The sequence below is a fragment of the Sebastes fasciatus genome, chromosome 19, assembly GCF_043250625.1.
Source record: "Sebastes fasciatus isolate fSebFas1 chromosome 19, fSebFas1.pri, whole genome shotgun sequence".
NCBI lineage: Eukaryota > Metazoa > Chordata > Actinopteri > Perciformes > Sebastidae > Sebastes > Sebastes fasciatus.
In genome coordinates, this window is record NC_133813.1 from 858393 (window position 1) to 874586 (window position 16194).

The window sequence follows — 16194 nt, forward strand, 5'->3', positions numbered from 1 at the left end:
AATGTTTTCAGAACTATTTTCATGATATAAGAGAAGAACGTTTCCAAACCAGCCGCCATGTTGGTTCCGGTTTCAAAGCTGAGAGCAGCGGCTCACGGAGGGAAAGAGTTCGTCCAATCAGGAGTCTCGCGGCAGCTCATCAAGCGTCCAACGCTGGTAAGCGAGGCGATCCCTCGCCATAAAAAACGTCCCCGTGGACACGAACCATCAGAGCTGAACGTCTGTCAGATGCTGTTTCTATTTATTCCTGATTCCAACAGAAGAGGAGCGGCTGACTGGTGGAGATGAAATGAGGAGAGATCTGATAAGAAACCTCCTCATTTCACTACTAACACCTAAAGACGGAGGGAGGTCACCACTAATCTGTCTGTCTTCTATCTTTATACACAACAAGGTCGATATTATTCATCATTACAATAGATTATTAGTTATTATAAATAATACAGATGCATTTCTAGGGGATCCAGTGAGACCCTGAACCTGAACCCTGTGATGGTAACTGCTCCGTCTCGGACCAGAATGCACTGCAAAGGGTGGTGAAAACCGTCCAACGCATCACCTCTCTCCACGGGAACACCGACTGTTTGCCGCCCCCCCCCAGGAGAAATAACCTCTGTAGCTGCTTTGTTCATGTTGGTGAAGTCCCAGATATGTCAGAAAACCAAACGCCATCGTGTCTGGGTTCATAACGTCACCCGGCGGTGAGCTGTATTCACATACAGCGTCATCACACTGACTGTATCTAGCAGACCACATCTCACTACAGCGGGATGAACCCAAAATAATAATAATAATAATAATAATAATAATAATAATAATAATAATAATAATAATAATAATAATAATACAATGAACGGATCAAAATGAAGCTGAAATAACGACATCATGATGCCGATTAGTAAAAAGTCTGAATTCATGCTTTGTCGGGTCTGTTACCATGACGACAAGCAGACAACTTTTAAAATGCTTGTTTTCTGAATGGAGTCTGGATGGATCAGAGCCAGGCTATGCTAACATGTTAGCTTCTCCATCAACACTCCATCTAGGAATAAATACGGCAGCAACAACGTCAGTGATGACATCAACTTTAGTGAAGTGTGTTTATATTGTTCCACACCACTTCTATGATGAATGCTTTAGATACACATGCTTTAATAACTAACTGAAATACTGTTAACCTGCAGACTGTATGTCATGCTGATACCTTTCACCTTGTATAAATGTATAATATACTGACTAGTTAATGTTACTGTTTAATATTACTGAATGTCATTGGCTTCATTAGAAGTTTCAATCAAACATTAAGATATAAAACTGTTCACTAAACATGATAGACATGACCTCTGACCTCTGACCTCTGACTATTGGTGGAACAATTTAGACACAAATTCACATCCTGACTGATACTCGGCTGAACCGAGTCTTGTTCATTCAAACTTTTCAATTTGTCACCTCTAAAATTACAAAATTCATTTATACTCTTTTTTATCCTCTATTTTATTTTAATTTGTCTTTAATTTGATTACCTTTTGTGTCTCTTTATGGCTATCCAAATAAATCTACATCTCTCTTCATAATGTCAATATTCATTTAGTTATCAATCACCATTAAGTCCCTTTTAAATGTGAGTCATTCACAATAAATACTAACTTGTGTGATGTTTGATTCTATTGGTTTATTATATACAGTAATAAGTGTTGACGGTTGTCATTGGTGTAAAATCACAAGCATTCACTGCCCTCTAGTGGTCGGAGTCAGGAGCTACAGTTCTCAGAGGGAATAATGCAGCCATTAATACTAATTTAACTCCTTATTAGTGTTCTTGTTATTATAGGTAAAGGAGAGGATGTAGGTCTGGTGTAACTTCCACTGGGGATGAGATAGAAATGACAGTTTCAGTTTGATTCCTTCATCCTCTGAGTGTCTGAAGTGTTCTTCAGGTGTCACAGCGTTTAAAGTCTCCAAGCAGCAGCAGCAGGAGGAACTCAGCCAGACAACATTCAGGCTGTTGGGGCTGTCTCCCTGTGAGGAAAACCTGCAGACTCCTCTCAATTATGGGTTTTTATTTACAGATAATTCTCCTCAAAAGACGCTCACGCTGATCACCAATCAAAGATAACGCAGTAACAGACTGAACTCTCTGTAGGAGGGAAAGAAAACTTGATTTAATGAGTATTGTTGACATTGGAAATAGTTTTTTAGTCAAATATTTGTGATATAACATAACAACAATATCAGGTTTCTATCAAGGAAAACAGGTGATTGGTGTTTTATAATGCAGTGATTTATACTTTATAACGCTGTTGTTTATGTTAACATTAATGTGGAAAGCATGATAAACACTTTAATAATGATTTATAGTTTAGTAGTTTAATTAATGATTCACAGAAAGCTGCATCAGTCAGGACGTGATGTCATGTAAAATAACAATATAATGCAATCACTAAAAACACGGCAGCTTGTACAACATGAATGGATCAAAAGGCATTAATACACATGAAGACACCAGAGTATATAATATATATGAATATGTATTGATTATATATCAGATAAAAGTACATTAGACTTCATGACTGGAGGTTTAACGTTTGATTGAGCTCCAACACAACAGAATAGTTCTGTACCAAACTGATTAACATGAGAAGAAAACATCAAGTTTAACAGCTTTATATGTAAATATAAGTAGATATATGTATATATTCTATATGTCAGTGATGTGTTACAGTCCCACCACCAGTTAACTTCTGTCATCAGAATAAATCACAGCCTGGACTGACTGAAAAACACATTAGATAAACCCTGAAATCATTAAACTCATACAAAGACAGTAAAGAAAATAAATGTGTGTCTGTACATCACGTCTTTGTGTTTGATGTGTAATGACCTCAAAGAGGTCGCTTTGTCTCTTTGTGGTTGTTTTGCGTCTCCTTGTGGTTGTGGTTGTTTTGCATCTGTGGGATCATTACACATCTCTCTTTGGTCACTTCATCTCTTTGAGGTTGTTTTGCATCTCTTTGTGGTTGTTTTGGATCTCTGTGGTTGTTTTGCATCTCTTTGTGGTTGTTTTGCGTCTCTTTGAGGTTGTTTTGCATCTCTTTGTGGTTGTTTTGCGTCTCTTTGTGGTTGTTTTGCGTCTCTTTGAGGTTGTTTTGAGTCTCTTTGTGGTTGTTTTGCATCTCTTTGAGGTTGTTTTGAGTCTCTTTGAGGTTGTTTTGAGTCTCTTTGTGGTTGTTTTGCATCTCTTTGAGGTTGTTTTTAGTCTCTTTGAGGTTGTTTTGAGTCTCTTTGTGGTTGTTTTGGATCTCTGTGGTTGTTTTGCATCTCTTTGTGGTTGTTTTGCGTCTCTTTGAGGTTGTTTTGCATCTCTTTGTGGTTGTTTTGCGTCTCTTTGTGGTTGTTTTGCGTCTCTTTGAGGTTGTTTTGAGTCTCTTTGTGGTTGTTTTGCATCTCTTTGAGGTTGTTTTGAGTCTCTTTGAGGTTGTTTTGAGTCTCTTTGAGGTTGTTTTGAGTCTCTTTGTGGTTGTTTTGCATCTCTTTGAGGTTGTTTTGAGTCTCTTTGAGGTTGTTTTGAGTCTCTTTGTGGTTGTTTTGCATCTCTTTGAGGTTGTTTTGAGTCTCTTTGAGGTTGTTTTGCATCTCTAAATCTACTGTTCTGGTTTACATGACAGTTCAGAAATGATCCGACTGTAACCTGGTTACTGAAGTTAACACCCTGAATGTTGTGTTGTGATCTGATGGTGGAGCTGAGAGGAGAACGATGAGCGTGGGTGATGGAAGAATCCAGAGACTATTGATCAGTGATGTTAATCTGTACAGTGAAGTAACTATCGATAATTAAACATGAAACTACAACAACAAACAGAAACAGTCATTAGAGGGCGCTGTTTCCACCAATTACACATTTACATTTAAAAGGTGATTACATTTTAATGTTCTTATGTAGTTCAGTCAACATCAGACTTATAGAACTATAATGAACTACCTTTAATCAGCAGGGTAGACTTGATTTCTACTCAGCTGTCTGCTCACAGTGATTCTGTTTCATTGCTTCTATAACTGCTTTACCAGCTGCTTTTATTCTACTAAACCCGTACCACAGCGCTGATTTGATTCCTTTATCTTTCTCCATTCGAGCTTTCATCTCCTCCAGTTTCTGGACCTTCACTGTGTCTCCTTTCTCCTTCATCTTCTCAATCAGGAAGTCCACGTGGGCGTGAGTGGACACTGAGTCCACATTCAGGGCGATCTGCTCCAGTTTGACGACATTCTGGAAGGACTTTTCCAACAACTGATCCTTTCCTTTCTGAAGTTTTTCCATTTCCTTCTCAAGAGTTTCCAAAAGGCTCAACTTGCTCTCACTTCCTGCCTTGTTCTGTTTATATTTTTCTTTCACATAATCTGATGCAGGACACTTCCCGGTGCATACCGTGACCTTGTCATTGCTCTTCATCTCTTCTTCATGTTTCTTCAGAGCTTTCTGAGTCTGTTTTATTTCTCTCTGTTTCAGTTCAGTCAACTCCATCCTCTCTTGCAGGTTTTGGATGCAGGCTGCCAGTCTGGTGCGTGCATCCAACACCTCAACAGTTGTTATCAGGTTCTGAGGTGACGTTTCTTTCAGGTAATCAGTGAGTTGACCCATTTGGTCCTTTGTTAAGTCCCAGGCAGCTTTTAGTGGAACTTTATTTTTCTTTGTTCTCTGAGTGCTCTGGCAGTTATCGAACATGAAATGAAGAGGCTCATCCTCTTCATCTTTGGCACATTTAATGTTTGCATCTTTGAGGGCCTCTAGAACATTTTCAGGTGTCACACCATTGGAGTGTGTGACGAGGGCTACGATGTTCTTCTCCATGTCGTTTCCAAACAGAGACATCACTGAGTTAAAGATGTACCTCAGTCGGTCATTCAGTCGATTGTCAGTTGCTTTCAGCACCAGACCCACTGCATTGATCTCATGAACTCCATCACTTGAGCGGAACAACTGAAATAATCTTTGAGTGATGGTGGCATCTCCTTCAGTCCCTCTGGTGTCTCCGTATCCAGGAGTATTGATGATGGTCAGAGAGTACGGCAGAGTTTTACCTTCAAACCCAAAGATCTCGTACACGATCACATCTGTTGTTTGACTTTCTGATTGACTTTTCTTCTCCTCTTCCTCTATGATCTGAAACCAGACATCGTCCTCCCACTTCACTCCCATGGCGTAGTTGACCAGAGCGTTGATCAGAGTGGACTTTCCTGTTCCGGTTTCACCCACAAGCAAGATGGTTTTGTTTGTCTTGTTTGGATCTTTTTTACCCAGAGTCACTCTCTTTAGAGTAATTCTCTTTACATCTCCAATGTTCTCTTTCTTTGGTATCAGCTGGTAGACAGCAGGAGATCCTGACTGGATCAGAACTTTGCAGGTGATGTGTTCATATCTGGATGAGATGTTCCTGTAGAAAAGTAAAGATATCAGCTCAAAACTACTAAAACTACTACGACTACGAATATAAAATGCCATTTAGTGTAATAATTAGGGCTGCCAATCAATTAAAATATTTAATTGTATGTAATGTAATAATGTAGTAATGTAATGATGTAATAATTTAATTATGTATTATTGTAGTAGCTTAACGTAATTATGTAATAAAATAGTAAAACGTTGGTGTTACTCACGTTGCCATGGTAACGTGTTCACAGCAGCTGGATGATGGAGCAGCGTCTGAGTTCTCTGGATGATAGAACAACTAGTCAGTAACCTTCACTTCCTGTCAGCTGTTCTGATGTCATCAGATACTGAACGGTAACCGACAGGATTAAACACTGAAGGGCCACGCCCGTCTAGTCTGAGCCCAACTTCTACACACTTTAGCATTTCAGAAAAACAATAACATTTGCATTATTATCGTATAAAATGGTAAACCAGCAGCTGGTTAGCCTAGCTTAGCATAACGACTGGAAACAGGGAAATAGATTCACATATTTAACTTTACATGTTTTACTGGGAACTGTAAAATATTAGATATAGAACAGTATCGAGTCAGTGATGAGCTCTCTATGAATTTCTGTTGTTAAAGTAAACGTGTTATTAATTTCTGCTTCTGTCTGGAAGAAAATCTAAAAAATGAAAGATGATGTTTTTAAAGGATCTCTAGTCAAAGTGTTAATCAGTGTTCTCAAACTGTGGAGCTCTCTGTAGTGGAACGCAGAGGACTCTGAAATATGTTTTTTAAATTATTAAGAAATAGGGCTGACCCATAACTCGTATTTTCATCGTCATCATATGAACATGCGCGATGAACTCATCGCAAAAGGCTGTCTGGAACATGATGAATCAGAACAATCATTATATTATGGGATGGTTAACATTGCAGCATCTCCTCTGCTGCTGTCAGAGCTCTCAGTCAGTCAGTCAGTGAACAGCTGATCAGAGAGGCCGCGGTGGAGACGGCTACATCTACTCCTTACTGTAAGTTCAATCAAACTTTGCAAGTGTAAAGCCAAGACACGTTATCATTACACTGTTCAACAAGCATGAACATGATGAAACTGATCAACATGCATGAACATGATGAAACTGATCAACAAGCATGAACATGATGAAACTGATCAACAAGCATGAACATGATGAAACTGATCAACAAGCATGAACATGATGAAACTGATCAACAAGCATGAACATGATGAAACTGATCAACAAGCATGAACATGATGAAACTGATCAACAAGCATGAACATGATGAAACTGATCAACATGCAGGAATACAGCAACGTTTCAATCTGCTCTGTCTGCAGTCTGTCATCCTTTAGACAGGCAGGGTTAGCTCAGCGGCTAACAGCCAACTGGAAACACGTGTAAGTTATTTAGTTGAGTTGTGAATGACTTTAGTTCCCTGATCAGCAGTGATCTGACTTTAGTTCCCTGATCAGCAGTGATCTGACTTTAGTTCCCTGATCAGCAGTGATCTGACTTTAGTTCCCTGATCAGCAGTGATCTGACTTTAGTTCCCTGATCAGCAGTGATCTGACTTTAGTTCCCTGATCAGCAGTGATCTGACTTTAGTTCCCTGATCAGCAGTGATCTGACTTTAGTTCCCTGGTCAGCAGTGATCTGACTTTAGTTCCCTGATCAGCAGTGATCTGACTTTAGTTCCCTGATCAGCAGTGATCTGACTTTAGTTCCCTGGTCAGCAGTGATCTGACTTTAGTTCCCTGGACAGCAGTGATCTGACTTTAGTTCCCTGGTCAGCAGTGATCTGACTTTAGTTCCCTGGTCAGCAGTGATCTGACTTTAGTTCCCTGGTCAGCAGTGATCTGACTTTAGTTCCCTGGTCAGCAGTGATCTGACTTTAGTTCCCTGGACAGCAGTGATCTGACTTTAGTTCCCTGGTCAGCAGTGATCTGACTTTAGTTCCCTGGTCAGCAGTGATCTGACTTTAGTTCCCTGGACAGCAGTGATCTGACTTTAGTTCCCTGGTCAGCAGTGATCTGACTTTAGTTCCCTGGTCAGCAGTGATCTGACTTTAGTTCCCTGGTCAGCAGTGATCTGACTTTGGTTCCCTGATCAGCAGTGATCTGACTTTAGTTCCCTATTCAGCATTGATCTGACTTTAGTTCCCTGATCAGCAGTGATCTGACTTTAGTTCCCTGGTCAGCAGTGATCTGACTTTAGTTCCCTGGACAGCAGTGATCTGACTTTAGTTCCCTGGTCAGCAGTGATCTGACTTTAGTTCCCTGGTCAGCAGTGATCTGACTTTAGTTCCCTGGTCAGCAGTGATCTGACTTTGGTTCCCTGATCAGCAGTGATCTGACTTTAGTTCCCTATTCAGCATTGATCTGACTTTAGTTCCCTGATCAGCAGTGATCTGACTTTAGTTCCCTGGTCAGCATTGATCTGACTTTAGTTCCCTGGTCAGCAGTGATCTGACTTTAGTTCCCTGGTCAGCAGTGATCTGACTTTAGTTCCCTGGTCAGCAGTGATCTGACTTTAGTTCCCTGGTCAGCAGTGATCTGACTTTAGTTCCCTGATCAGCAGTGATCTGACTTTAGTTCCCTGGTCAGCAGTGATCTGACTTTAGTTCCCTGGTCAGCAGTGATCTGACTTTAGTTCCCTGAAGGCGTGAAGCGGTGATGCGCTGTGAGCCTCCGTGTTATTAATGTGTTATCTTCATAAAGGAGCAGCGTAACCCTCGGTTACTCAGCTGGAACTAAAGCTGCAGCAGGCTGAGTAGTCTCACTGTTCAGGTCAGTTTGTCACGTCTCTCACCTCTAAACTCATCAGCTGAACCCAAACAGCTCCTCTTCACTCTATCAGCCCTACTGTTACTGCAGCAGAGGACAGAGGACAGGAGGACAGGAGGACAGGAGGACAGGAGGACAGGAGGACAGGAGGACAGGAGGACAGGAGGACAGGAGGACAGGAGGACAGAGGACAGGAGGACAGAGGACAGGAGGACAGAGATCAGGAGGACAGAGATCAGGAGGACAGAGATCAGGAAGACAGGAGGACAGAGGACAGGAGGACAGAGATCAGGAGGACAGAGATCAGGAGGACAGAGATCAGGAAGACAGGAGGACAGAGGACAGGAGGACAGAGATCAGGAGGACAGAGATCAGGAAGACAGGAGGACAGAGGACAGAGGACAGGAGGACAGAGGACAGGAAGACAGGAGGACAGAGGACAGAGGACAGAGGACAGAGGACAGAGGACAGGAGGACAGAGGACAGGAAGACAGGAGGACAGAGGACAGAGGACAGGAGGACAGAGGACAGAGGACAGGAGATATTAAGACAGTGAGATATTAATGAGTTTCTATGGTGACTGTTGTAAACTTTACTGTTGCTGCTCTAGAAACAACATTTAGCCCAGTTATATATTAAATACAGTATGAATATGTATAGCTAATATGCTCACTTCAATATTTGTTTATTTATCTGAAGTCATCTCGTCATCGCAGTATTGAACAGTGTTATTGCAGATGTTCCTCATCTGGTGCAGGTCTAGTGAGAGAGGCTGCTCCTTGCAGTCAACAATAAGTAATATTCTTATTAGGTATAAATGTGCCTCCTGTGTGAACTGTGCACGTTACTGTATTTTAACATCGGTCATAATGGTGGGACTTGGAGAGACAAATGTTTTCTGAGGTGAAAACAGTTATAGAACCACTGATCTATATCACTAAAACACAGGTCTGTTCTTTAAAGCTGAGAAATGTTCAGTCTCTCATGTTTCAGAATTATTGATTCTGAATGAAAACTCAATTAAAGAAAACAATTGTTAACTTAAAGTAGCATGTTCAGTTATTATTATTATTATTATTATTATCTGGTGATAACTGCTGATGGGAACATTTGAAAGAGCTCTTACCTGTGCTGTTGGTCTCTGATGAGGAGGAGGATGAGGAAGAGACAGAGTTTCTTTGTTGTTGAAAGGTGCTTTTAAAGATTCTGTTGTCACGTGATTTCAGAGAAACAGTTTGACTTCAAGATAAACAGGAAGCGACAGGAGGGAGGAGAGTTCTCTTAGATAAGTTACGCCTTTATTAACCCCCAAAGGGAAAAGCTCAAAGCCATAAACAATTATATAGAAGTATACTGTATAAAGATAAAAATACCTGCAGGTGATTAGAGAGAAAGTCTGTCTTTATCTCTAGACTGATGATAAATGTGTCCTCATTTTACTCTCTTTTAACTTTCTGTGTGAGCCGTGTTATAAAAGGATTTAAATTCATCTGTTTCAGTTTGTCCAGCAATAAATAAGACTGAAGAGTATTAAAAGCTGAACTAAAAATCAAGGAAACGTGAACGTGCATATGCCTTAGTATCTTCCAGGTGTCTAAGGACTAAGTGAGTGATGCTACTAACTGCATCATCAGAGCTCCTTCCTCGTCTATACGTAAACTGACGAGGGTCTAACTCTGGGTTCACCGCAGTTTTCAGACATGATGTAAAGCTGCTTAGAGCTAGTGTTAGGAAGTTAAACAGGTCATAATTCTCTCCATTATCTATTTTATATTGATGTGAAAACATCTCCTTCAAACTACAGTATTGTGACGACCCCTCCACTCCACTAGGTTTCTCATCAAAAACTCTGTTTTATGAGATTACATTTGAACACTCTACATTTTCCTCAGATGACATAAAAGGCCTGTTACTTTGACATCATTGCCTGTTTTAGAGTGTTTTCTTAGAGATGGTTCGGCTATAAAAAGCACAATGTAAATATAGATAATTCATTCAGTAAGCCCATAAACATGCTAAACTGTGTGGCGTATATGTAAACTGCAGAGCTTTCAGTTGACTGTTTCATGCTTACTGCACAATCAGGAAGTTGCTGCCACCGGTGTTTCCTGTCTAATGAGGATGTCCCGTTTGTGTGTTTTGTCATCAATTATTTTGCTAATATTTGTCAGACCCTGAAGACGACTCTTCTCTATCTACTCAGCAGGACACAACCTCCGATCGTTCACACACATTCATATAGATCATGTGGAGGCGGGACTGATACTGACAGATTTCTCTATCATCATGCTCGCATTGTTTTGACGTGGAGGCTCGTGGTCATAATGTCATCATCATGTGCGATCATTCGAGGTCGAGTAGGATTGTCCTCCTGCTGGTGGGTCTGGTCATTTGTGGGTCTTCAGATGGCTGTAGAGGCAGATCCTTGATCCACAGGTTCTGTTGCAATGGGGGCATTTGTGGGTGGTTGTCACGGTAGTGGTGGTTTGAGGAGTGGTTTTGGTGGTGCATCTCTCCTTTCTTAGATGCCTCTTCTCTTCTGCGGCGCGGTGGAGGTCCTTTTCTTGCTGTGCCTTCATAGACCATCCTGCTACTTACATTCTGTTGAGAGTCACCTCCTCCCAGTTGTGGAGGTTAAAGCAGCACTTCCTCAGGTGGGTTTTCTTTGCAGGGCTCTAAACTAACATTTTAAACCATCCTCCCGGGACCGCCCCGAAATACAACCTAAGCCTTCCCGAAATTAAAATCTTTGTTGTTCTACATTATCAGTAGTTAATCATTCAAAGTGACTTTTAAAGCTTCAGTAGGCAGTATATTTTTAGCATCATTGGACAGACATCCCATAATAACCTTTCAGCATATTGTAATTCAAGTGTTCTGAGAGATAACTAGACTCCTGCTCCTCCTCATGGCTCTGTTTACAGACTTTAGAACATCTAGCCCGTGACGGGAGACTTTGACCAATCACAGGTCATTTCAGAGAGAGAGCGTTCCTATTGGCTGAGCTCCGGTCATGTGACCAGAACTTGCCATTCCTTCAAGCCATCTCAACCTGATCTCAACATGGCGCCGGCGTCACAAATGTTCTAATGTTACAGCTAAACCGTGCACTACAAGATGATTCTGAGAACCTCTGAGGAGAGAAATAGACATTAACGTAACAGAATATTGATTCATATCTGATCAGCGCTGCCTAGTTTGACCGTTTGGTCGGAGTTCAGAGTGATTGACAGCCGGCTCTCATAGACAGCAGCTGGACAGCAGACCTCAGATCAGCTCTGACTGCTTGTTTTCCTCCGGTCTGTGTCTTGCAGATGTCGTTAGGAGCACCGGAGGACACAGAGGAACATGATTTTTTTCAGGGTACCTGTTTCGTGCACTTCTGTCACCATATAGCGACCGTTTTATAAAAATAACTTTTTTTAATCATATTTGCTCTGATCTCGCCTTCTTCAGCTTTAAGTTTTATTTCCTGTGCTGTTAATGTACTGGACCACAAACAACCTTTAAAAGTAGTTTTTCAGTGAACAGAGTTTAGTTTGGAGTCACCGATCATTCTAGTTTCTGTTGTCTCTTCTTTACACCTTAGACGACCTAATTATTATTATTAGTTATAGAATAACTAGGTTTGAGCAATGGCAATGAACACGATAGTTCAGCTAACATGGCAGCCACTGAATAACACCCTCTGAACTCTGTCCAGTCTCTGGTTGTCTATGGAGAGAGGACGTCCTCTGGAGGTGCAGTCTGTCTCTGCTCTACCAAACTATCAACAATATCCTGCAGGTTTTTATGATACGAGATGTAAAAGCATCTCTGTATCCCCGACAGTGTCCAGGTGGCCTATGGGCCTGGACACTACATGCCACCCCTCGTCTCTCTCCCTTCTCCATTATATACACAAAATGCCCACAAAATAATCTTTAAAATAAATCTAAAACTATAGTTCAGCTACAGGGTGTAAATGTGTACATTAGTAAGTTACTCATTTATTTTATTTGTATTCAAGGTGTGCTTTCCCATCTGATTATTGTTATAAGCAGTACAGACGCTGACCTCAGTTCAGTTGAATCCAACTATTAAACATGTTAATGTCTTTTAAGGAAGGCCTATACATTTAAGGTGTAACTATTTGATTCACCTCTTTTTATTCATTTGTATTTTACAGCTGAAAATGATGGACAGACAACACAACACACAGACAACAGCTCGGAACGAAGAAAGATGGAAGAAAACGTGGACAAACGGACCGACAGGGAAGTTCAGAAGTTAACTTGTTCACCAGCCCACTGAGCCAAAGATTATTATAAATAATGTATGATTAAATGACAGTTCTATCATTAATAATCATAAATGAGGTGATAGTGTGGATCATCAAATCACCTTTTAACTGCTATAAATCACTTCTTCTGCTTTGACTCATTACCTCTTTTTAATCCAAACTTTACAATTTGTCACTTCTAAAATTACAAAATCCATTTACACTCTTTTTATCCTCTATTTTATTACGTTTTGTTTCTCATTATGTCTTATATAAAGCACGTTGTACAAATAAATCTACATCTCTCTTCATAATGTCAATATTCATTTAGTTATCAATCACCATTAAGTCCCTTTTAAATGTGAGTCATTCTAATACAATAAATACTAACTTGTGTGATGTTTGATTCTATTGGTTTATTATATACAGTAATAAGTGTTGACGGTTGTCATTGGTGTAAAATCACAAGCATTCACTGCCCTCTAGTGGTCGGAGTCAGGAGCTACAGTTCTCAGAGGGAATAAAGCAGCCATTAATACTAATTTAACTCCTTATTAGTGTTCTTGTTATTATAGGTAAAGGAGAGGATGTAGGTCTGGTGTAACTTCCACTGGGGATGAGATAGAAATGACAGTTTCAGTTTGATTCCTTCATCCTCTGAGTGTCTGAAGTGTTCTTCAGGTGTCACAGCGTTTAAAGTCTCCAAGCAGCAGCAGCAGGAGGAACTCAGCCAGACAACATTCAGGCTGTTGGGGCTGTCTCCTTGTGAGGAAAACCTGCAGACTCCTCTCAATTATGGCTTTTTATTTACAGATAATTCTCCTCAAAAGACGCTCACGCTGATCACCAATCAAAGATAACGCAGTAACAGACTGAACTCTCTGTAGGAGGGAAAGAAAACTTGATTTAATGAGTATTGTTGACATTGGAAATAGTTTTTTAGTCAAATATTTGTGATATAACATAACAACAATATCAGGTTTCTATCAAGGAAAACAGGTGATTGGTGTTTTATAATGCAGTGATTTATACTTTATAATGCTGTTATATGTTAACATTAATGTGGTTCTGTGTTATCAGTCCTACTTGTATTAGCTATTACAGCTGCTAGTCTGTCTCTCTCTCTCTCTCTCTCTCTCTCTCTCTCTCTCTCTCTCTCTCTCTCTCTCTCTCTCTCTCTCTCTCTCTCTCTCTCTCTCTCTCTCTCTCTCTCTCTCTCTCTCTCTCTCTCTCTCTCTCTCTCTCTCTCTCTCTCTCTCTCTCTCTCTCTCTCTTCCCAGTAATCGGGGAGTTGTTCCTGGCCACAGTGCGCTTGGTGGATCCTGTTGGGTCTCTAAACTCAGCCCCCACCCTCCTCTCCCCTCGGGCCTCTTTACAAGCCCCCACCCTCCTCTCCCCTCGGGCCTCTTTACAAGCCCCCACCCTCCTCTCCCCTCCCCTCCCCTCGGGCCTCTTTACAAGCCCCCACCCTCCTCTCCCCTTGGGCCTCTTTACAAGCCCCCACCTTTTTTCATCCTACTCCTGCACCCCTGCTTCATGTCCTCTCCCATTTGTCACCCTCTCTGTCTCGTGTAAAACAGAGTGTGAGGAATATAACTCGTGTAGTAGAATAAACACTGAGAAGATAGCATTAAAAGCAGGAAAAGAGAATAATAAAGTATTTAAAGAAATAAAATAAGAGTATCGTTTATAAAACTGACTATATAATAAATAAAAAGTATTTAAAGAAATAAAATTGAGCAGACTGATCCACCCGGTGACTGCAGAAATAGAAAACTTCGTTAAAAAAAAAAGTTCGTTAAAGTACGCAGCCAATAAAACGCAAAAATTGGGAAAATCGTACATAAAATCCAATATGGCCGACTTCTGGGTGGGCGGGGCTAATGAAACCCAATGAGGAATATGTTTCAAATGATGAGTGGGATATGCATACCAAATTTCATGAATATCGGATCAACTTTGACAAAGTTAAAATTTCAACACGTTAGGGGGCGCTATAGAGCCGGCTAAACACACTGAGCCTAATGGCTATGCATTTACATAAAGTTCACAGGTGTCTATCATTTTGCCAAATTTCATGAGATTCCGAGTACCTAAAGGTATGTTCACAAGAAACAAGACATAAGGGGGCGCTAGAGAGCCAACATGCCACGCCCAAGCAAAATTTCACCACTAAAATTAAGTAATTACTAGTTTGGATGTGTGTGTAAAGTTTCATAAATTTTTGTGCATCCTAAAGTCTTCAAATATGCGTTCGTAAATTCTAAAATCACGCAGGAAGTCCAACATGGCTGACTTCCTGTTTGCCGAAGAAATCTCAAAATCATTTAATCCAGGTATGAGGGCGTGAGCAATGACATACTTGAATTTCGTGAAGATCGAAGAAACTTTCTCTGAAAAACTGCGTACGTTAGGGGGCGCTATGGAGCCCTCTGGAGACACCCGAGCCCAGTCACTCCAGAACATTGAATTTCCCACCAGTTCTGACGCATACTCCACTTTTGGTGAGTTTTTGGGGATGGCTAAGGTCGTCAAAAACGCGATCTACCAGCGGAAAAATAATAATAATCCCCAGAAAAACAATAGGTTCCTTGCACTTCGTGCCAGGACACCGTTGGGTCCTGGCACTTTCGTGCTCGGGCCCTAATTACACGGCGGGCGTAGTATATTCTGTGGGGGAAACATAAGCTGTTGATTTTGGGAATTTCTCTGGATCAGAGATGGAAGCGCACCCTCTCTGGGATACTGTTGTCACTCACGCCGTTAGGCGTGATGACACGGCCGGTAGGAGTGGACGCTTGTTTTCTCTGCAAAAGAGGGATTTCCGGGAGATACAGTAAAAAGAATGAAACGATGAGCCACTGAAATGAGCCTGGTTACGATAAACGCATACACATAAGATAAATAACTATAAACCAGGACAAATAAAGTGGAGTTGTGTAACTGCAGTACCCGTATGACCCTCGGAAAAGAATAGGGTTTTTTATTTATTATTATTATTATATATTTCTAATAGATACTAAGATAAATACATATATAATAATAAGATCGGTTACCGTGGTGACCTTTCTCAGAGAAAGTTGAAATAAAATCTAACTAAACTCTGCTAATAAACGCCCACATTCCCAGAAAGAGTAACAGATACTAATAAAATATATATTAAGGGAAGTGCAAGAATTTATTTTGAGCATCTCCCCCTTTGAATAAAACGTTTAAACACCTCCAGAAAGCCCTGGCATCACAGGCCACACAAGGCTTCATGGGGACCGAGCAGGGAAAACCATATAGCTCAGGAAAAAATCCGGTAGAACCGATTATATCACGTCATCCGAGTCACAGACGGTGTATTCACCAGTGCATGACCAAGTGGTATAGGAGGACAGCAGGTAACTCCCGCTGGCCTAAGGAAGGAAGTTTCGAAATGGCACGTTGTGAAGAGGTGGAAACACAAATTAGAAACAAAGAGACCCAAGATAATAAGAAAAAAGAAAAACAAAAGAACTAACCGACGAAAGAGAGACAGGTTTAAACAAGAAAGCTACAAAAGATAAATGACGCTAATTGAAAAGACAAAGAGGAAGAACAAAAAGTGACCTCCACAGCACCGCCTTTGCCCGAGCATCCTCCTCCTTACAATAAACAAAATCGTCAAGCAAAAGGACTGTACCCTGTGAGGGCACCGAACTCAGATTGTGAAGACAGTGACACAGTAG

General features: G+C 40.9%; 1 protein-coding gene across 2 annotated transcripts in view; it reads right to left on the reverse strand.

The window, feature by feature from the left end:
* Window positions 1-3228: 3228 nt before the first annotated feature.
* LOC141757237 (uncharacterized) overlaps window positions 3229-16194 on the reverse strand; it is a 32981-nt gene continuing 20015 nt past the window's right edge. Inside the window, exons 1-3 of one of the 2 annotated variants that reach the window (XM_074617589.1) lie at window positions 9347-9925; window positions 5656-5710; window positions 3229-5432 (exon numbers count right to left, since the gene is read on the reverse strand). In XM_074617589.1, the coding sequence (XP_074473690.1) occupies window positions 4010-5432; window positions 5656-5663 (1431 nt within the window). In that variant the 5' untranslated portion in view covers window positions 5664-5710; window positions 9347-9925 and the 3' untranslated portion in view covers window positions 3229-4009. Of the gene's footprint in view, window positions 5433-5655; window positions 5711-9346; window positions 9926-16194 lie in introns of those variants that run through there. The other variant, XM_074617590.1, reaches the window with a different exon arrangement.